Source organism: Physeter macrocephalus, chromosome 14 (assembly GCF_002837175.3).
Source record: "Physeter macrocephalus isolate SW-GA chromosome 14, ASM283717v5, whole genome shotgun sequence".
NCBI lineage: Eukaryota > Metazoa > Chordata > Mammalia > Artiodactyla > Physeteridae > Physeter > Physeter macrocephalus.
Genome location: NC_041227.1, coordinates 122,402,619 through 122,423,964, shown reverse-complemented (window position 1 = coordinate 122,423,964; position 21,346 = coordinate 122,402,619). Strand labels below are relative to the sequence as shown.

General features: G+C 44.6%; 1 protein-coding gene across 1 annotated transcript in view; it reads left to right on the top strand.

The window, feature by feature from the left end:
• TBCD (tubulin folding cofactor D) overlaps positions 1–21,346 on the top strand; it is a 130,952-nt gene that overhangs the window by 5,913 nt on the left and 103,693 nt on the right. Inside the window, exons 3-7 of the mRNA XM_028498569.1 lie at positions 9,068–9,165; positions 10,134–10,235; positions 11,499–11,645; positions 13,592–13,647; positions 20,230–20,362. Coding sequence (XP_028354370.1) covers positions 9,068–9,165; positions 10,134–10,235; positions 11,499–11,645; positions 13,592–13,647; positions 20,230–20,362 — 536 coding nt within the window. The remainder of the gene's footprint in view (positions 1–9,067; positions 9,166–10,133; positions 10,236–11,498; positions 11,646–13,591; positions 13,648–20,229; positions 20,363–21,346) is intronic.

Genomic DNA, 21,346 nt, shown 5'->3' with positions numbered 1-21,346 from the left:
TGCCCACTTTCTGGAGAGTTTTTATCATAAATGGGTGTTGAATTTTGTCAAAAGCTTTTTCTGCATCTATTGAGATGATCATATGGTTTTTATTCTTCAGTTTGTTAATATCATGTATCACATTGATTTTGCATATATTGAAGAATCCTTGCATCCCTGAGATAAATCCCACTTGATCATGGTGTATGACCCTTTTAATGTGTCGTTGGATTCTGTTTGCTGGTATTTTGTTGAGGATTTTTGCATCTATATTCATCAGTGATAATTGGTCTGTAATTTTCTTTTTTTGTAGTATCTTTGTCTGGTTTTGATATCATGGTGATGGTGGCCTCTTAGAATGAGTTTGGGAGTGCCTTCCTCTGCAATTTTTTGGAACAGTTTGAGAAGGATGGGTGTTAGCTCTTCTCTAAATGTTTGGCAGAATTCACCTGTGAAGCCATCTGCTGCATCTCATAGGTTTTGGATCATCGTGTTTTCATTGTCATTTGTCCCTAGGTAGTTTTTGATTTCCTCTTTGATTTCTTCAGTGATCTCTTGGTTATTTAGTAACGTATTGTTTAGCCTCCATTTGTTTGTGTTTTTTACGTTTTATTCCCTGTAATTGATTTCTAATCTCATAGCATCATGGTCGGAAAAGATGCTTGATATAATTTCAAATTTCTTAAATATACTGAGGCTTGATTTGTGACCCAGATGTGATCTATCCTGGAGAATGTTCCATGTGCACTTGAGAAGAAAGTGTAATTTGCTGTTTTTGGATGGAATGTCCAATAAATATCAATTAAATCTATCTGGTGTATTGTGTCATTTAAAGCTTGTGTTACCTTATTAATTTTCTGTCTGGATGATCTGTCCTTTGGTTTAAGTGAGGTGTTAAGGTCCCCCACTATTATTGTGTTACTGTCGACTTCCTCTTTTATAGCTGTTAGCAGTTGTAACAGCTATATGGAGAATCCTTCATTTACCTAATTATTTGTTCAGAGTTTGGTCCCCGGTGAGTGATTCTGGGGCTACAGCGATCACAGACCCCTCCCTGCTTTGGGCCCCACTGCACCTGCTGACTCTGAGCTCTCCTTGGCTGTGCAGGTGGGCATTTATGACGTGGCCTTCTCTGCCTGCTTAATTTGGAGCTGCCTTTCTCCCAGAAGTCTTTTTTTTTTTTTTTTTTTTTTTGATGTGGACCATTTTTAAAGTCCTTATTGAATTTGTTACAATATTGCTTCTGTTTTATGTTTTGGTTTTTTTGGCCGTGAGACATGTGGGATCTTAGCTCCCTGAGCAGGGATCAAACCCACACCCCCTGCAATGGAAGGCGAAGTCTTAAACACTGGACCGCCAGGGAAGTCCCTCTCCCAGAAGTCTTTACAACCGCTTTCTCCCTATTCTTGCAGCTGGTCAGGACTTTCCATTTTGTGCAGCTGTACTTTTATTTTACTGGGTCTTAGGAGCAGTGAGAGGCAGATGTGTGTGGACTCCTGTTTTGTCCAGTTTTGTACTCTTGCAAGTAGCCAAACAAACATCCTTAACACACCTCTTTATGCAATTTCCAGATATTTTGTTAGAGTAATTTTCAGGGAGTGGGAGTGGTGGGCTTTTGATACTTCAAATTCACCTTATGTTTCCATCCACAGTATATCAAAGTGTCCTTTTCTTTACATTGTTGCCAAGACTGGATTTGAATATTTGAAATCTTTACCAACATATGGTTATCTATAAAAGGATGAAAAGGGATCATGTGCTTTTATTTTGCATTTTGTTGTTTCCTAGTGAGGGTGAATTTTTTAAATTTTATTTATTGTTACATTTGCACAGTGTTTCTCCTTTGTGAATTGTCCATTCATATACATTCACTCGATGTTTTTACCTTGTTCTAAACAATTTTTAAATGAATCAGTTAATTTAATCATCACAGTAACCTCGTAATACCTGTGGAAGGTCATCATTATTATTTAATTATTTTTTTGCACACACAGTTTATTTATTTAAAAAAAATTTAAAAAATTTTTTTAAAATTTATTTTTGGCTGTGTTGGGTCTTCGTTTCTGTGTGGGGGCTTTCTTTAGTTGTGGCAAGCGGGGGCCACTCTTCATCCTGGTGCGCGGGCCTCTCACTGTCGTGGCCTCTCTTGTTGCGGAGCACAAGCTCCAGAGGCGCAGGCTCAGTAGTTGTGGCTCACGGGCCCAGTTGCTCCGCGGCATGTGGGATCTTCCCAGACCAGGGCTCGAACCCGTGTCCCCTGCATTGGCAGACAGATTCTCAACCACTGCGCCACCAGGGAAGACCCTATTTAAAAAGTTTTTAAAATTATTTATTTTTAAAATTTTCGGCTGCGTTGGGTCTTCGTTGCTGGGCGCAGGCTTTTCTCTGGTTGTGGTGAGCGGGGGCTACTCTTCATTGCGGTGCGCGGGCTTCTCATTGTGGTTGCTTCCCCTGTTGTGGAGCATGGGCTCTAGGCACACGGGCTTCAGTATTCGTGGCACGCGGGCTCAGTAGTTGTGGCTTGCAGGCTCTAGAACACAGGCTCAGTAGCTGTGGCCCACAGACTTAGTTGCTGCACAGCATGTGGGATCTTTCTGAAGCAGGGCTCGAACCCGTGTCCCTGGCATCGGCAGGCAGATTCTTAACTGCTGCGCCACCAGGGAAGTCCTGGAAGGTCATTATTATTAACCACAGTTTACAGAGAAGAAAATGCAGCAGAATTCTGAGAGGTTAACTTACCCAAGGACACACAGCTAATTAGTGTTCCAGCCAAAATTTAAATGCAGACAGTCCACTCAGACCCTCAGACTGAAGATGATGAGAAATCTACAAGTCTTCAATGCTGTTTTAAACGAATGCTTTAAAAATCCTCTGAATTCTGGATTCTAGGATTCTTTGGGATCAGCCCTGGCTTCTTTCTTCCTGGGAAAGCTTGCAGGCCTCGTGAGTGGTAACTGAAGGTTGGTGTGTACCTGGTGAGGGCCAGGTACAGGGAAAATGCTTCTGATGTCTGAGACGTGAGCTTGCCTGAGGCTGGCAGTGCTGCAGGGGAAGGGCAGGGCGGTGGGCTCCCCAGGCCACCTTTTATGGTCGATCTTGGGTTCATGGCAGTTCCCATTAGGAATGCCCATTGCTCAGGAGGTGAAAGGTGGTGACGCTCGTCTCTCTAAGTCACAACCTTGGACCTGTGGCACTGCCTTTATTCTTGCCCGAAACCTGTCTTCATAGTGGATCACAAAATAGTAACACTTACTGTGAGTTGTTCAGAGTGATCTGAATGAGTTTTGAGAGTTTAATGTGAAGTGAACTGGAAAAGGTTCCTTTTAGAAAAAGGAAACAATAGTCGTGGATGCTGGTACTGGACCTACTTCATGCTGTTTGCTTTTTCCTTTTAATATTACATAGTATATTTTGTGTACTTAATTTTAAAATATATGTATATTGTCAAAACTATCAGTCTCTTCTTTTGTGTTTGGCTTTTGGTAGTTTGCTTTAGAAGTTTATTTTTCCTATTCCTATTGTGAGCCTCATTTGTTTAACGGTCCAGCAGGCTACCCTCAACCCTAGTGTGAAATGCCATTGTAAATGTGTATTAAATACTCACATATATTGGCCTTTGTTTCTAGCCTTTCCGTTCTGTTCCTTAATCTAGCTCTATGCTCTTTTATCCTTGTCGTTTTGGTTTGCATTAATTGCATTGTAATTTGTTTTGTCAGAATCCGACCTTCTTACTTTTCTCGCTTTTGTCTTGCTGTTTCATTAATGCAGATGCACTTCAGAATTATTTTATCACCCCTGGAAAATTCTTTTGAAATTCTGTTAAACCCACAAATTCATGTAGGGAGATTCGACATCTTTACAAGATTGAATTTTCCTCTCTAAGAACATAACGTTGTGTCTAAATTATTCACATCTTTTGTGTCTCTCAGTAAAGTGTGGTAATTTTCTTTAGGTGATTCCTGGAAACATTTTTTTAGGTTTTTTATTGCGCTTGTGAAACTATCTATTATGTTTTCTAACTGATTTTTGCTGGTGTACAGCGAAAATATACTTTGTATACTTATTTTGTAAATGGCAACACGGCCATGGAATATATGTATACACACATATTTTAAAAAATAACAGCTTTATTGTGATATAATTTATATACCATAGGGAATTCCCTGGCAGTCCAGTGGTTAGGACTTGATGCTTTCACTGCAGTGGGCCTGGGTTCAATCCCTGGTCAGGGAACTAAAATCCTGCAAGCTGCACGGCACAGCAAAAAAAAAAAAAAAAAAAAAAAAAATTTACATACCATAGAGTTTACCCTTTTAAATGTATACTTCATTGTTTTTTAGTATATCACAGAGTTGTGCATCCATCACCACTAATTCCTGACCATTTTCATCACCCCAAAAAGAAACTCATACTCGTCATCAGTGGTCACTTTCTATTCCCTCTCCGTCCAGTCACTGGTAACCACGATCTGTCTCTGTGGATTTGTGTATTCTGTGAATTTCATGTAGTGGAATCAGGCAATATACGGTCTTTTGTGACTAGTTTCTTTAACTCAGCATAATGTTTTCAAGGTTTAGTGTGTAATGGAATACTTCACTACTTTTTCAGTTTCTTTTGAGTTTTCTAAAAAGGTAAATAATTACATGGTTTTTAAATAATGTAACTTGATCTCTTTATCCATGGTATACCTTTTCATTCTTCCTTTAAAATTTTTTTAAGAGTTAACTTTATTGAGATATAATTTACGTACAATAAAACACACCCGGGCTTCCCTGGTGGCGCAGTGGTTGAGAGTCCGCCTGCCGATGCAGGGGACACGGGTTCGTGCCCCGGTCCGGGAAGATCCCGCGTGCCGCGGAGCGGCTGGGCCCGTGAGCCATGGCTGATGAGCCTGCGCGTCCGGAGCCTCCACAACGGTGAGAGGCCCGCATACCAAAAAAAAAAAAAAAAAAAAAAAAAAAACCGAAACACCCATTTTAAGTATGCAGTTTGAGCTTTGACAGATGTATGCACCTTCTCTACTATTAAGGTGTAAAAAATTTCCAGCACCCCAAGAAGTCAATTCATGTCCCTTTGCAGTCAAGACCCCCACCCACCCTGGCCCTGGGCAACCAGTATTCTACTTACTCTCTGGTTTCTTCTGTTGAAATAGTATTTCTGAGACTCATCCGTGTTGTTGCATGTGTACCAGCAGTTTGTTCCTTTTCTGTTGAACCATACTTTATTCTTTCGCCTGTTGATGGACTTTTGTGTTGTTTCCAGCTTTGGGCTGTTACTAGTGCTGCTATGAACATTCACAGACAATTCTTTGGGTGGATGTATGTTTTCCTTTTTATGTAAGAGTGGAATTGCTGGGTGTATAGTAAAGGTAGGTTTTATGATAAACTGCCAACATGCCATGTTTTCGTAAAAGTTGTACCATTTTACATTGCCAGCAACATTCTATGAGAATTCCAGTTGCCCTACATCCTCATCAGCACTTAGTATTGTCAGTCTTCCTGATTTTAGTCATTTTAGTGGGTGTGTAGTGGTTTCTCATTGTAGTTTTACTCTGCATTTCCTAGGTGCAAATTGCAACCTTTTAGAGTTATTAAGACTTGCAGCCCAGCATATGGGTCTGTTTTGTTCAGAGGTCTGTGTGTACTTGAGAAGAATGTCTTTCTGCTTTTGGTTGGAGTGCTTTATAAATGTCATTTAAATAAGGTGGTCAGTAGTGTTATTTTTTATGTCCTGATTTTCTTTTCAGTTCTATCAATTCTTGGGAGAGGATTATTGAAATCTTCAGCTCTATAGATTTGTCTCTTCTTCCTTTCAGTTCTGTCAGTTTTTGCTTTATCTTGAAGTTCTTTAATTTCATGTATGCTCTTGTAGGATGGTTAAGTCTTCATGATGAATTGATCTTTATATCATTATAAAATGTCTTATTTGGGAATTCCCTCATTGTCCAGTGGTTAGGATTCTGCGCTTCCACTGCAGGGCACCCGGGTTCAATCCCTGGTCAGGGAACTAAGATCCCGAAAACTAAGTGGCACAGCCAAAAAAAAATAAGTTCTCTTTATCTCTGTAATAGTCCTTGTTCTGAAGTCTATTTTGTCTGATATTGATGTGGCCTCTCCATCTTCCTTATAGTTACTGATTGCTTGGTGTATCTTTCTTCTCCCTTTTACTTTTTTTTTTAAATAAATTTATTTATTTTTGGCTGCGTGGGGTCTTCGTTGCTATGCGTGGGCTTTCTCTAGTTGTGACGAGGGGGGTCTGCTCTTTGTTGCGGTGCCTGGGCTTCTTATTGCAGTGGCTTCTTTTGTTGCGGAGCACGGGCTCTAGGCGTGGAGGCTTCAGTAGCTGTGACACATGGGCTCAGTAGTTGTGGCTTGTGGGCTCTAGAGCACAGGCTCAGTAGTTGTGGCACATGGGCTTAGTTGCTCCGCGGCATGTGGATCTTCCTGGACCAGGGCTTGAACCTGTGTCCCCTGCATTGGCAGGTGGATTCTTAACCACTGCGCCACCAGGGAAGTCCATCCCTTTTACATTTAACTAGCTACCTTTTTATTTTTAAAGTGCATTTCATGTAGGGAGAATGTAGTCGGGTCTTCCTGTTTTTAAAATTCAATTTGGTAATCCTTGCCTTTTAAGTGTAGTGTTTAGGTCATTTAATGTAGCTCTCAATTCTTGCTCTTTGCTTAGTATGTTTTGTTTCTTCTTTACTCTTTGCCTACCTTCTTTTGTATTAATTTAGCATTTTTTGGTATTTGATTTTGTTTCCACTGTCATCTCATTAGCTGTTCCTTTGTTTTATATTTTTAGTGATTGCTGTAGGATTTACAATATGTGTCCTCAATATGTATCACAGTCTACCTTCACATGATGTCACCCTGTTTCGTGTATAACGTGAGAGCCTCATAGCAGGACTCCCATCTCCCGCCAATTTGTCATACATCTTGCCTCTATGTATATTAAAACCTTACAGTGTATTGTTTTTACTTTAAACACAGTTATTTTTCCAAGGAAATTTAAAAATGAGAAAAAAGTTTAATATTTATCCATGCATTTACTATTTCCACTTTTATTCTTTGCTGTCTGTAGATTGTAGTTTTCTGTCTGGTAGTTATTTTCTGCTTGAAGAATTTACTTTAACATTTCTTCTAGTGTAAATCTACTGGTGTTGAATTCTTTCAGCTTTTGTTAGATAGTTTGCTTCACTTGCATTAAAAAAAAATTATTTATGCTGCGCCAGTTCTTAGTTGTGGCATATGGGATCTTTTTTTTTTAGTTGTGGCACATGGACTTCTTAGTTGTGGCATGTGGGGTCTTTAGTTGAGGCATGCAAACTCTTAGTTGCAGCATGTAGGATCTCGTTCCCTGACCGGGGATCAAACCTGGACCCCTGCAATGGGAGCACGGAGTCTTACCCACTGGACCACCTGGGAAGTCCCTTCACTTGCATTTTTTTTTTTCACTTGCATTTTTGAAAGATATATTGCTGGTTATAGAATTCTAGGTTGACAGTTTTTTCTTTCTGCATTTTAAAAGATATGGCTTGATTGGTTCTGATTGGTTCTTTTTTTTTCAATATTTATTTATTTGGCTGTGTCAGGTCTTAGTTGTGGCATGCGGGATCTTCGTTGTGTCGCACAGGCTTTGCTGCTCCGTGGCATGTGGGATCTTCCTGGGCCAGGGATTGAACTCATGTCCCCTGCATCGGCAGGCGGATTCTCAACCACTGTGCCACCAGGGAAGTCCCTGGTTATTTCTTTTGACTGATTTTCCTTCTGTTAGGGGTCACAGCAGTTTTAGTTATATGTCTAGTAAATTTTTAGTGGGTCATGGACATTGTGATTGTTATGTTGTTGGGTTTAATTTTTTTTTTTTTTTTTTTTTTTGTGTGTGTGTGTGCGGTATGTGGGCCTCTCACTGTTGTGGCCTCTCCCGTTGCGGAGCACAGGCTTTGGATGCGCAGGCTCAGTGGCCATGGCTCATGGGCCCAGCCGCTGCGTGGCATGTGGGATCTTCCCAGACCGGGGCACGAACCTGTGTCCCCTGCATCGGCAGGCGGACTCTCAACCACTGCGCCACCAGAGAAGCCCGGGTTTAAGTTTTTTGTCTTTAAAGTGTTGAAGTTTGGCAAGACAGTTTAGTTAGTTGTATATCATGTATATCCTTTAAGGTTTATTAGGGCAGGTATAGCTTTTTCTCTTGTTTTTCTCTAATTTAGCGTTACTACTAAGGAGAGACATTTCTGGAATGTTTGCTGGTTGCTCTGGGTGCTCAACAAGGACTCTGCACTCTGGCCTTGTGGAATTTGAATGCCAGCCCTATGTGAGCTATGGGAACTCTGCCTTGGTGCTTCCTGGCAGTTCTTACCCAGCCTAGTGGACTAACCACTGTGCCTGTGAAGATTCACCAAAAGATTCAAGAGAACCTCTGCAGACTTCCAGAGCTCATTCTCTGCTTAGCTTCCTCTGGCATGCTGCCCTGCAAATTTCAGCTGACTCAGCCTCCTGGAAACTCCAGTCTTTGCTATGCTTGAGTCCCCCCTCTCTGCTTTGGGTTCTAAAGATTACTTTCTGGTGCACGGCCTGGGTGGCTGTAGATTGCGGTTGGTTTGTTACCATGTGCTGCCTGTTGTTCCAGTGTCTGAAAATATAATTGTCCTGTTCTCTAATTGTTGTTGGTGGTAAGGCAGTTCCATATCAATTATTCCTGTATAACTGGAAGTGGAAATCCTTTTTCTTCTGTCTTATTACATTGGTTAGAACCAGATTGTTACTAGGTCATAGTAGTTGTAGAGGTATTTTCTGTAAAGCATGGTATTAGATATTGATTTGATATAGAATAATAATAAAAAATAAGAATATTTTCCTTACATTTTAAAAGCAGGAATGAATGTTGTATTAACTCTAATGCCCTTTTAGAAACTGTGAAGATGAAAATGTTTGTTTTTCTTTTGCTCTGTTGATACTTGGATTATATAGATTTACTAATATTAAACCATTCTTATATTTCTAAATAGCCCTTTTTTCTTTTGGCATTTTGTTTTAATGTCATGTTGATGTTTAACAGGAAATATTTTATATATGTTTTTCCCTAGAATGGATGATGAACTTGTTGTTGGAATTTGTGCAAGATAAGAAATCTCCGGCTGACCTCGTACATCTGGCTTTTAAATTTCTTTACATCATCACCAAGGTAATATTTACATAGCACTTTGTAGTTGACAGAACACTTTCTTAATATACTCGGCCCAGAAGTACCTTCCAAAATGGTATCTCTCAGGAAAGAGTGTTCTCATACAAAAGTTGTGGGTTTCATGCTTTCTCTTTTTACCATGTGCTGGAGATCAGATGTTAGTGATCCAGGGGACCCTTTGGCTGAAACAGTGCTTTTCAGCAGTGTTTTCTGCGTCTTGTATTTGAATGGATCAAGCACCAGCTAGCCAGAAAGGGACGGAGAGGATATATATATACACATATATATGTATATATATGTGAGTAACTGAGAAAAGTTTCTTACGAGGAAAAAGGAAATAAACTTGGAAGTGGAAGTGCTTCTCAGATGTGGATGTGCAGATGGCTTTTCAGGGATCTTGGTATGATGCAGATTCTGAGTAAGTGGGTCTGCGATGAGGCCTGATATTCTGCATTCTTACAGGCTCCCAGGTGATGTGTGTGCTGTCCCATACATACCATGGGAGAGACTTGGCCATCTCAGCTGGGGTTTTGCTTCTGTGGGGCTTGCTGTGTGGTGGACCCTGTGTGCACACTCCTTGTCCTCAGTTAGTCGAATGCAGGGTCTCTCCTGAAGATGTAGTGCCACCGCGTTTCATGGAAGCCTTAATGAATTTGGGACCTTTTGGGTTCCCGAGGACTTATTCCTCATAATCAAGGTAGAAGCAAAACTTGTTAGTTTGGAACATAGCTATATTTCTGATTAACCAAGATTGGTTGGTCAAATTGGGACAACATATTTATGAAATGATTTAAGAAGTAAAGGTAGCTTTCTTATTGTTTAGTCTTACTAAGTTGTATCACTGTAATTTGATGTAATTCTCTTTGATCATTGGGTGGCATAGGTGGTGATTTTTGGTAATAGAGAAAGAAATAACTTTGCTACTTTATTTTCTAATTATATAATAATTCAGTGTCTTTATTTGATAGGTTCGAGGATATAAAACATTTCTTCGTTTATTTCCACATGAAGTAGCTGATGTGCACCCTGTTTTAGATATGTTTACAGATCAGAATCCTAAAGACCATGAAGTGAGTGTCCCTTTCCTCCTCCTCTTCATTTCCTGTCCCCCCGACTTATTCCCTGGTTTTCCTTGCTCCTGCACTGGCAGCTTCCTTTCTTGTTTCCTTCAGTTTTATTTTGTACTATTTTGTGTCATTCCCTCTCTTTTCATTTATTCCTTTGGCTTTCTCTTTTTATGTATGTTACTTTAAATTATTTTATTTAAAAAATGCCCTTTATAAAGAAAACAATAAACCTCCATACAGTGTGATGATAACTATATCATCATCCAAATTTTTTTAACTTAAAATAGAACTATGTTGGGGGTCCCCAAGGCCACCCCAAGTCCAGTGATTTCCTAGGATCACTACAAGAGTTGGGATGTAGTCATCCTTATGGCTATGATTTACTACAGCATAGTCAGCAGAGGGAGAAGGCACATGGGGCGAAGTCCAGAGGAAACCAGGAGTAAGCTTCCGGGGTCATCTCCCCGTTGGGTCACACAAGGCACTTGTGATTCCGCAGCACCAAGTTGTGAGAACACGTATGAGGTGTTGTCCACCAGGAAGGTTGTAGGGGCCGGCACCCACGATTTCTTTGCGGGCTGGTCATGTGGGTACTTCGCCAGGCACATACTAAAACCCAGAAGGAAAGCAGGTGTTCAGCATAAGCCACATGGTTTGTACAAACGGCCTGGGCACAGAGTGACCCTCATCAGTTAGGGAATGGTGGGACCGTTCCCTGAAAACCAGGTTCCCAGATGCCCGCCAGTGGCCAACCTTGCAGTCCAGCGTGCTGGGGAGTGCTCTTGGGCACCGGAAGCATTCAGAAGGGCACGCAGGCTGTAACTGCAAACTCAGGGAATTGTCTTGCTGTGCATGTGCCCTGCTCTCCTCTGCTTCTCATGCCTCTGATGGGGAGTCCCGGACCAAAGCAGAATCTTGTTTTATTGACTCCTCTGTGACTGGAAGTTGAGAATTTTTTCTTTATTCTTAAGTCTTATGTTTTTTAAATCTTTTTCTCTGTTTTCCATTTTCTTGAAAAGCTGATTGCACGCTGAAGGGTGCCAGTGATAAGAAGCCATTAGACTGACATGTTACAATTTTTCTTTGTTCCTTTTGCTGTTTCTCTCAGCTGCATGCCCCAGGGCATGTGGTGAGGTGCGGTGCTCTGCAGCCTGGCTCCGAGGCCCTGGCATTTGGAGGCCTGGGTGGGTGCTGAGCGGGAGGGGGTAGCAGGACTGCGTGGATGCCCTTGCACAGGAGTCACGTTGCTTTGACTTGGCCCTGTAGACCTGGGAGACCCGCTACATGCTCCTCCTGTGGCTCTCCGTGACCTGCCTGATCCCGTTTGATTTTTCACGCCTTGACGGCGACCTCCACAATCAGCCTGGGCAAGAGCGAGTGTCCACCATGGACCGTATCCTGCAGATAGCAGAGGTGAGTGTGGCTGTGAAGTAATGAGCTGCTGACCAGTGTCCTTTCTCATGCCATTAGGGCTTAATTAGGTACACTTGTGACATTTGTTTATTTCTTCAGCCATTGTTACTCTTTTTCAGTGAAGTGAAATTCCATTTCATAACTTACCATGAAACTGATAATTCCTAAAGGGGTCAGGATGAATTACTTTAGCAAATCTCATTTCTCTGTAGATAGTGCAGATCCTCTGATGATAGCTTAGAAGAGGTTTCAGGGGGTAATGGTAAGACAAATTAAAGGTCCATTTAAAATTAATTTTTAATTTAATTTTTAACATTACATAAATAATACATGATCATTGTAGGAAAATCAGAAAATAAAAAGAAGCAGGAAAAATATTAAGGTGAAATCTCTCAAATACCAAGAGATAACACTTGTGTTTTTTTTCAAACTTCTCCTGATACAGATGTTACGTGTGTAGACATAGATTATTGTATTATCTTTTGCTGTGGAAAATATTACCCTGAACTTGAGTGGTTTAACACAGCACACATTCATCATCTCACAGTTTCTGTGGGTCAGGAGTCTGGCTGTGGCTTCGCTGGGCCCTGTCCTTCGAGCTCTCCCCAGGCTGCAGGCAGAGCTCACCTGGGGGCAGGCCGCTTCCAAGCTCTCATGGTCACCGCAGGAGTCAGATCTCGAGGGTGTTGGCCAAGGGCTTCAGTGCTTTGCTGGCTGTTTGCCACTTGGAACCCACCCTGCCCCCCCAACGATGGCAGCTTATCCTGTGAAAGCCAGCAAGGAGCAGGGGCTGTAGCAAGATGCATGTCACACTCACGTGTGACCCAATCATGGAAATGACATCCTACCCCCTGCCGAATTCTCTTGGTTAGAAGCAAGTCAGCGTGTCCTCCAACCACGTGGGGGGCGGATTACATGGGACGTGGGCACTGGTGGGCAGGACCAGGGCCCATCTTAGAGCCTGACCCTGACACTTACTTATACTAAGCTTCTTTGAGCGCCTGCTGTGCGCCAGACACTGTTCTAAAGGCTTTTCATACATTAACTCCTTTCATCCTACTTAATGAGGCAGTTCACTGTTTTTATCCTCATTTTACTGAGGAGGCAACAGGTGTAAAAATAAGTGACTTAGCCAGCTCACTTTCTCACGTGTGGTGGATCTAAATTTGAACCTAGGGATTTGGCTCCCTGCCTGTTCTTCACAGTGCTGCTCGCGGCCCCTGTGTACTAGGGCCCCACGTGTCCTGCCGTTCTGGGACCTGCTTTTCCCCTGAGCAGGACTGTCTGAATGTCTTGTGTCAGTAAGTAGGCGTCTCCCTCAGAGTCTTTAAGGGAAAAGGTGCTCCACTGTATCTTCATTTCTAACATAGTCTTTTCTAGATAGGTGGTTTGTTTCTAGCTGTGTTCTGTTAACCCTTTGAGTGCTTGTCTCCTAAGTGGGATTGCCTGGGGAGAGGACCTAATTTCTAACAATTTGTCCTCCAGAAAAAAGATCTTTTAAGTGTATCATTTGGAAAATAGTTGAGATGAGAAGTGGAAACCTCTTAAGGTGTAATTATTGCGTTAAACTTTGGCCCTCCTGCGTCTGAGCGGGGCCTCCTAGCTGTTGTGAATGCCAGAGTGCTGGTGGGTTCCAGGAGTGTTCTGTGCACACTCTGGGTAACAACATACACTCTTCATTTTTCTGCTGCTTTTGCAAATGTGGGTTTCAAGGGGCGTAGCCACACGCTGTATGAGTTTTGGGCACTTCCCTGAGGGTGAGCACACACGTGGCAGCTGCAGCCCTGAGCTCATGTTATGATTGGTTCGTGCAGCTTTGGAATCTGGCCTCTGTCCGTGAGCCTGGGCTCTTGTGGAGCTGCTGAGTGTGGGACCAGGTGGCTGAGCGGGTCCCTGAGGTCTGCATCGTGTGTTTAACGGTGCCTGTCCTTTATGCTTCCTTGTAGTCCTACCTGGTCGTCAGCGACAAGGCCCAAGACGCAGCTGCTGTCCTCGTGTCCAAGTAAGTGCTTTCTGAGAAGGTTTACTGTCTGTGTTACTGTGTGTGTCTGTTGTCATCAGAGAGGATGCTGGGATGATAGGCTTGGGGAAGTCTTTGCTGTCCTTAGGACTCTGCTGCTTTCCTTGAGGGAACCCAACGCTGTTTGGGTGCAGGAAACCTCTGAACCTGATGTGATCACTGACAGTGCTGGTTAGGGGCTCAGGGTCACCTGACGCTGGGTTAGCAGCTCGTGGGCCCGTCAAGGGAGCGCAGATTTAGAACAGGTGTAGCAGTTTCGCCGGGGCCAGACCTCCCCTCTGGGGATGGGGTGGCAGTTAGAAGAGCCTTTGGAAGTCTCTTAGAAAGCAGTCCACACCATGGTTTGTGGAGATCATGGGCTGTGATTGCGTCATTGTGGCTTGGGATAAAAATCCCCAAACATCCCGTGTTAACTAAAAACAACAGGCTGTGCCTGAAACAGGCAAAGGTGGGTTTATCTGATGAGTTGGGTAAGATGACCCAGGCAGCAGGGCCTGGAGTCTCCAAAAAAGTGCCAAAGACACATGTGAAAGCTGAGTAGACTTGTTTCATGAAATGTGAGAATGGAAGAAAGCAGTTTTTCTAAATTAATCTTCTTCATGACATGTGATTTAAAGTATGTATATAGCATAAATGAGTTAGAAAATTTGGCTTTTTTTCCCCTCTACATTTGTGAAAGTTAAAAATTGGCTCTAAAAGCTTTTGGATGTTTTGATCGGGAAAACAGGGCAATACCTCCTTCAGGGTCACCTTGTCTTAGGTGTGTAGCCGTGACCTTGCACAAGGCAGGAAGAGACATGCTTGATTTATGGGGCAGTTGGGGGCATTGGTGAGGTATTTGTGAAAGTACTGGCTAAACCAGAGGGCAGAGCCTAAATGCAAGAAGCTGATTTTAGGAGTGAGGAAGGAAACACTTGAGCTCGCCTGCGATGCTTACCCTGGGGGAGGAGAAACTCACTGACAGAGGCTTCTCATGGTTTTGACAAGGAATGAAAAAGCTTTCTTTCTAACTGTGAAAGTAATCATGTGTGTTCAGGAAGATAAAGAAAAGTAAAAAAGTACAAAATAAAACTCACGTGTACTGTCATCCCCAGAGATGTAACTGCTCTGTCCTTTGTCCCCCTCTGCCCATGGGCATGTTGGTCTGTGGCCCGTGGGTACACTTGCAGGGTTGTTCCAGGTGCCGGCAGGCAGGCCTGGAGCTTTGGTCAGTCTTCCAGATGCGATTATGGTGTGATCTATTCTTCCTCCAACCCCACTGTACATGTGGACTTTTTGTTAGTAAAACTAGCACCGCCTGGGACACTCTACATGAAACTTTGTGCTGTTCTGATCGGCTGTATTTTCTCCTTCCAGTTTTTTTTTTTGAAATGTATTTATTTATTTTTGGCTGCGTTGAGTCTTCGTTGCTGCGCGCGGGCTTTTCTCTAGTTTTGCGGCGAGCGGGGGCTACTCTTTGTTGCAGTGCCCGGGCTTCTCATTGTGGTGGCTTCTCTTGCTGCAGAGCTTGGGCTCTAGGCCTGTGGGCTTCAGTAGTTGTGGTGCACGGGCTCAGTAGTTGTGGCACACGGGTTTAGTTGCTCCGCGGCATGTGGGATCTTCTAGACCGGGGCATGAACCCGTGTCCCCTGCATTGGTAGGCGGATTCTTAACCACTGCGCCACCAGGGAAGTCCCCCTTCCAGTTTTATTGAGATATAATTGACATACGGCACTGTACAAGTTTAAGGTGTGTACAGCATGATGATTTGACTTACATACATCATAAGATGATTATCACAGTAGGCTTAGTGAACATCCATCATCTCTACTATAGATACAAAGTTAAAGATACAGAAAAATATTTTTTTCCTTGGGATGACAACCCTTAGGATTTACTCCTTTTTTTAATTGAATGAAAGATTCTTTAAATTCTGTACTGCTTTACAATTTTCAGAAGTTTCACACACGTGATTTCATATAATCTCATAATAATCCCTTTTCCCCATACCCCTTTATTGCCTCTCTCCCCAGGATTTACTCTCAACAGCTTTCATGGATAACATACAGCAGTGTTCATTATATTTATCATGGTGTACATTACAGACCTAGTACTTATTTATCTTACAGCTGGAAATTGGTACCTTTTTGACTGCCTTCCTCCAGTTCCCCTTCCCCACCCCTGCCTCTGGTAACCACAAGTCTGATCTCCTTCTGTATGAGTTTGTTTGATTTCTGATTGGTTCTTAGAGATGAATTCCTAGAAGTGGAATGAACATTCTAGGGGTTTTAAATGCAGCTACTGGAAAGGTTGAGCCAGTCGGAAGTCTCCTTTTCCCCGTATTTAGCAACACTGCATGTGATCTTACAAATGTTTACTAAATTTGTTAAATGAAACATATCTTTACTGTTTATTATCTTTTATTACCAGCAGTACTGAGGGTTTGGTAGAGTTCTGCTGAGCTTGACCTGGTGGAGTATTGCACCTGTGAGGTGGGGGAGGTGAAACCCTAAACCCTTCTTCCCTCCCAGGTGTCCTCCAGAAAGGCGGCAGCTGGAGACCCTGGCTGCCTGTCCACTGCTGGCGGTACGCTCTCCCGCCATCTAGTGGTCGGACGAGCAAGTGTTCGTGAGGTTGAGGCCCGTTTTCCACCCAGCTCTTGCCAGTTTGCCAGGTTGTAGGTGCAGCCAGTTTTCCTCAGTTCTAGAAAGGGCAGATGCCCTCAGGTCCTAGAGCTGCTCTGAGTAACCCACCTCATGGGCGGGTTCTAACTCGCATATTTCTGTCTCTTTTGGTGGGTTGTTAACAGTGAGGCCCTGGGTGTGAAGGGTGGTCACATGTGGCCTTTGTCCCCAGTGGCATCTGTTTTCTGATATTTCACGAGGGAGCTGCCTGTCTTACTCTCTCTGCCGTCAGCTTTGATTGCTTCCTCTTACCATGTGCAGTTCTGGAGCTGCACCTATTTCCTTTCATTAACTGGAACCTTTAAACATCAGCTGCATTTTCTGTAACTTTGATGTTACATTTATGCCAAGACGTGTGGATGTGAGTGTTATTTTACAGAAACTCTTCAATGGAAAGATATGCCTTTATTCTTACTGATTACATTACTTTTAAAAAGATATTTTTAATCTAACTGTAAAATCAAGGTATGCTCCAAGTAGAAAAGTTGGAAATTTTGGAACATAGAAAATTAGGAAAACCCTACAGGTTTATAATTATAATACACAGTACATGTGTTGTATTTTTTTGGTGTTTCTCTGTGCTGTTATTGTATGGAGTTTGCACAGCACAATCTCTTTTGAGTTAGCACCTGCTTTTTTTTTTTAATAAATTTATTTATTTTTGGCTGTGTTGGGTCTTCGTTGCTGCGCTCAGGCTTTCTCTAGCTGCGGCGAGCAGGGGCTGCTCTTCATTGTGGTGCGCAGGCTTCTTATTGCAGTGGCTTCTCTTGTTGTGGAGCACAGGCTCTAGGTGCGCGGGCTTCAGTAGTTGCAGCAAGCAGGCTCAGTAGTTGTGGTGCACGGGCTTAGATGCTCCGTGGCATGTGGGATCTTCCCGGACCAGGGCTCGAACCCGTGTCCCCTGCATTGGCAGGCGGATTCTTAACCACTGCGCTACCAGGGAAGTCCAGCACCTGCTTTTTCACTTAATTTCATTACCGTTGATTAAATGGCTCCTTTAGATTCCACTGTTTTTAGTTACTCTGACCAGCTTTCTCACGTCCTTCCTCTTATAAGCCATGATGTAATGACTAGCTTTGGGTGTAAACCTGTTTTGGTATTTGGGATTATTTTCTTAGGCTAGTCCCTTAGAGGTGGACTTCTGAGTCACAGGACACAAGGACATTGTTGAGTCTGTACACCTGTCGCTGGGTGACTCTTGGGAGCGGGTTTTCAGGACTTCTGCAATCATGGGCAGCCTCAAGAACAACCCTCTTCCCCCAGTTGGATTGTGCATTGTTTTGCTTATTACTAACATTTAGTTTGTGTTTCACTGATCGCTGGTGAGCTTTAACACATGAGTCTTATTTCAGACATCGTATGTCCCATGTAGTGACCTGATTTCTAATATCTGTGGGCTTCTTGGTGCTTTTTCTCCAGTAGTATGGGCTTTCTCTGTGAAGGATGTTAGCTAGAGGAGGGTATGATACTTCCTTCAGTGGGTTGGTAGCCTTTTACTTTCTTCTTTGGACTAAAGTTTTAATTCTAATGTCAAAATAGTAACTTTTTTCCTTTTATTTATTTAGTTATTTTTACTTTTATGCTTGAAGGCTTACCCTATTAAGAGATTTTACAAAGAATCATTTATATTTTTCTACCTTTTAATTGTTTAATATAGAATTATTAATCCATTTGGAATTTCTTTTGGTATAGGATATATGATAGATTTTTTTCCTTCTTACAGGTAACTAAATTCTATCACCATTTTGTGAATATTTAACTTTTCCATTAATTAATTTAAAAACACACACAAAGTAAGTTCTTACACAAAATAGGGTTTGTCACTTCACCCGTACTGTTTCACTTTCAGACCAGATACTCTGTGGTAACGGTACTGACAAGGGTCCGGAGCAGCAATGTGTCCCACTGGTGTTTTGCCCTTTGTCCCTCTGGTAGGTCTAGTCCTGTAGTTAAGGTTTTGCTGATCACTCTTGTGGAGATTACCTTCCTGAGAGAAAGACAGTGGGGTCTCTAAACACCTGCACATGTTAGCTGAGTTCCACATTGAAAGTAGATGTAGTCTGTGATGTAACTTTTCCTAAAAGGGAAGGAAATGTAGGATTCAGAGATCTTTCAGTTTGTGTAGAAGGGTCTCGTTCTGTGTGTTACAGCTGTGGGATAGGTATTTTCCATTTTTGCTTATCTTTACTTTTGGACCTCTGCTGCGAACATAACATTTTCTTTTTTAGAGAGAAAAATAAAAAATATAAAGTAATCTATTTGCTTAAATCTTTCAAAGGAGCCTTAGGTTTTTACTGTAATTTGGAAGCTCACCTTGTGTGATTTTGCCCAGGAATGGAAGTTGGCCGCCACAGGCTGCACACAGAACATCAGCCTCCTGCCTGCTAAGCAGATGAGTGGGTGGAGGAAGCAGGGTGCGTGGCCCCTGAGTGGCTGACGCTGTGACTCACGTCTCCAGGTTGGGCTTCGGGTCCCAGCAGGGCCGCTTACCAGCCCTGTGGGCCGTTCTGAGCCTGTGACCTCGCCTGTCCTGAGGGCCACCTCACTGCAGGCGCTGTGCCTGCCCACGTGCAGGGTGAGTGCCGGCTGGCTCTTGTCTTCAGGCTGAGGATCAGGTCATTGTGGGTGTGACCCTCATCCTGTGGCCCCCTCCAGAATCAAGGGCCTTTAAACAGGGCCAAGGACATTGAGATAGGGTATATATTACCAGTGATCCATTTTAGATGATCACTCTGAGGTGCCGATTTTATGAAATTCCTGGGCCCCCTTCTCAGACCCGCTGTAACGCAACTTCTTGGCCGGCGGAGGTGGCATGTGAGTTCGCCTTTGTAACCAGCATCCTAAAGTTTGGTAAATCCTCGGTGACCGAGTCTCTGGGTGTGTACCCTGATGGGGGTAGACGAAGACAGTCATGGCAGCTTTGTTTTACTGACACGGAGACCTTCTACGTGGCCGCAGTGTAGTCCCTGCGCTGGCTGAGCAGCTTCTCGCGCGGGGCGGTGCTGGCTGTTTTGAGGGAAGAGGGGCCTGTGGGGGCTTCTGGTCAGGACAGGAGGCTCCTGCAGGGGTGCAGAGGACAGAGCCAGGCATGTCGAGTGCTGCCCCCAGGGTAGTGCCACCTGGCGTGTTTCTGTGGTATTGGTGCCGAGCCCTCTCTGGGTGTGGTCTGTGGGGGCAGCTAGGGGAGCGAGAGGTCCTCACAGGTCACCTCCCACGACGCTGTCCCTGTGCCTGCCGTTCTCCCCTCACTCAACTGTTTCCTTCTCATTGTTTGCCTGCTTCCTGTGTTTCTGCCCCAAGACTGCAAGCTCCCGCAGGAGGGCAGGGGCTCAGCCTGAGTCAGAGAACTGGGGGATGGGTACGTGCACTGGTTGGAGAGGAGTGAAGGGGGCCTGGGCTTCGGTGTGGGAGCCTGAGGGTGGCTGCCGGCCCAGACCAGTGTACAGGAGGGTGGGCGAGAGCCAGCACCCCGGGAGTGCAGCACTGAGCAGATGCCTGCGGTGGGACGATGGGGCCGTGGACACAGCTGGAGCTCTGCGTGGCGTGTGCAGCAGGTGGAGAGGACGGGGAAGGAGTCCCATGGCAGATGCAGAGAGGGAGGTCGCAGGTGGCAGCATGGGGTCCCAAGGTGAAGGGATACAGAGTTGGGCCGAGGAGTGGGTGTGGGTGGGTTCGGGTGAAGGTGGTCTCATGCTACACAGGGTCTCGGGATGAGGGGGCTCAGGAGGCGGGAAGTGGGGGGGTGAGGACTGTGTGAGACCCCAGAGAGGTGGTGGTGGGAATTGCCACCTGAAAGCCAGGGTCTTAGGTTGGAGAGTGGCAGTGGGCCAGGAAAGGGTGAGCTCTTGGCAGCTGGGGCCTCAGTCGAGCTGTCACCTACCGGTCTGTTCCCTTTTGGCAGGTTTGTCACGCGGCCCGACGTTAAGCAGAAGAAGATGGCGAGTTTCCTGGACTGGAGCCTATGCACTTTGGCCTGCTCCTCCTTCCAGACCATCGAGGGGGTCATCGCCATGGACGGGATGCTTCAGGCCCTGGTAAACACTGTCCCCGTGGTGCGGGGTGGTCAGCGGTCAGCTTGTGGGGCTGTCAGAACCCTGGGCACAAGCCCTGTCGACCTTGGTTTCGTGGGGAAGTGGTTGGAACACAGGAGGAGATGTTGAACCCGGACAGGACAGTGAACACGGTTTCTTTTCTCTGCTGCTTTGCACTGGGCCCTGTGACTGAGGGCTGGCCCTGCATTGTTCGCGTTGGGCTTTCTGCTCTGGGGAAGGGGGTGGACTGGTGACCCTGCGCATCGCCGCCAGGGGGCACCAATGCCTGCAGAGCTGGAGCCAGCAGGCAGGCAGGGGCGTGTCCTCCTCGAGCTTCCTGCTGCTCAGATGTGTTACAGAGAAAAATGATTGGAACCAGCTTGAAGGAAATAAGGCAGGTGATTTGAAATTCGGTCTTGTTCAGATACTCAGGGTATTTGTAACCACTGTACTGAGAGCAGACCTGGCCCCTGGCCTGAGAGCTCCCACCGTTTCCTGGCTACCTGCTTTGCTCGTCTGGTGGTGCCTTTTCTAGGAGGAAAGATCAATTGACTTTAAATTCTGCGGGGGAGGGGAGGCTGCCACACTTGATGCTCTGGGATCAGGGCTCCCCTCCCCGGGCCTTGTGGTCCTTGCTCTTTCATGGCAGTGGGTGTGATTTCGTCCTTGCCCTTGTCTCTGAAGCTGGAGAGCCCAGGGCCCACTTTGAGGAGAGCAGGGCATTTGGACTATGTTTAAATGGTGGCGTTTGGGCCGTGACTCAGCGTGATGTCGTCTTCTTGGGTGTCATCCCATCTCCTTTCCTTGGCTGTTGCAGGTTCTGACGGGGTGTAGGAGGCGTGAGGGCCTGGGGGAAGTGGGGCTGTTGATGTGGTGTCCTGGGGCGGAGGGACAGGAGGTGGGAGGATCGGAGAGGACGGTCCTCCGCCCTGCCTGCCCTGCACCTAGAATGTTCTCTCTTCTGTGTCTTTTCATTTATGATGCCAT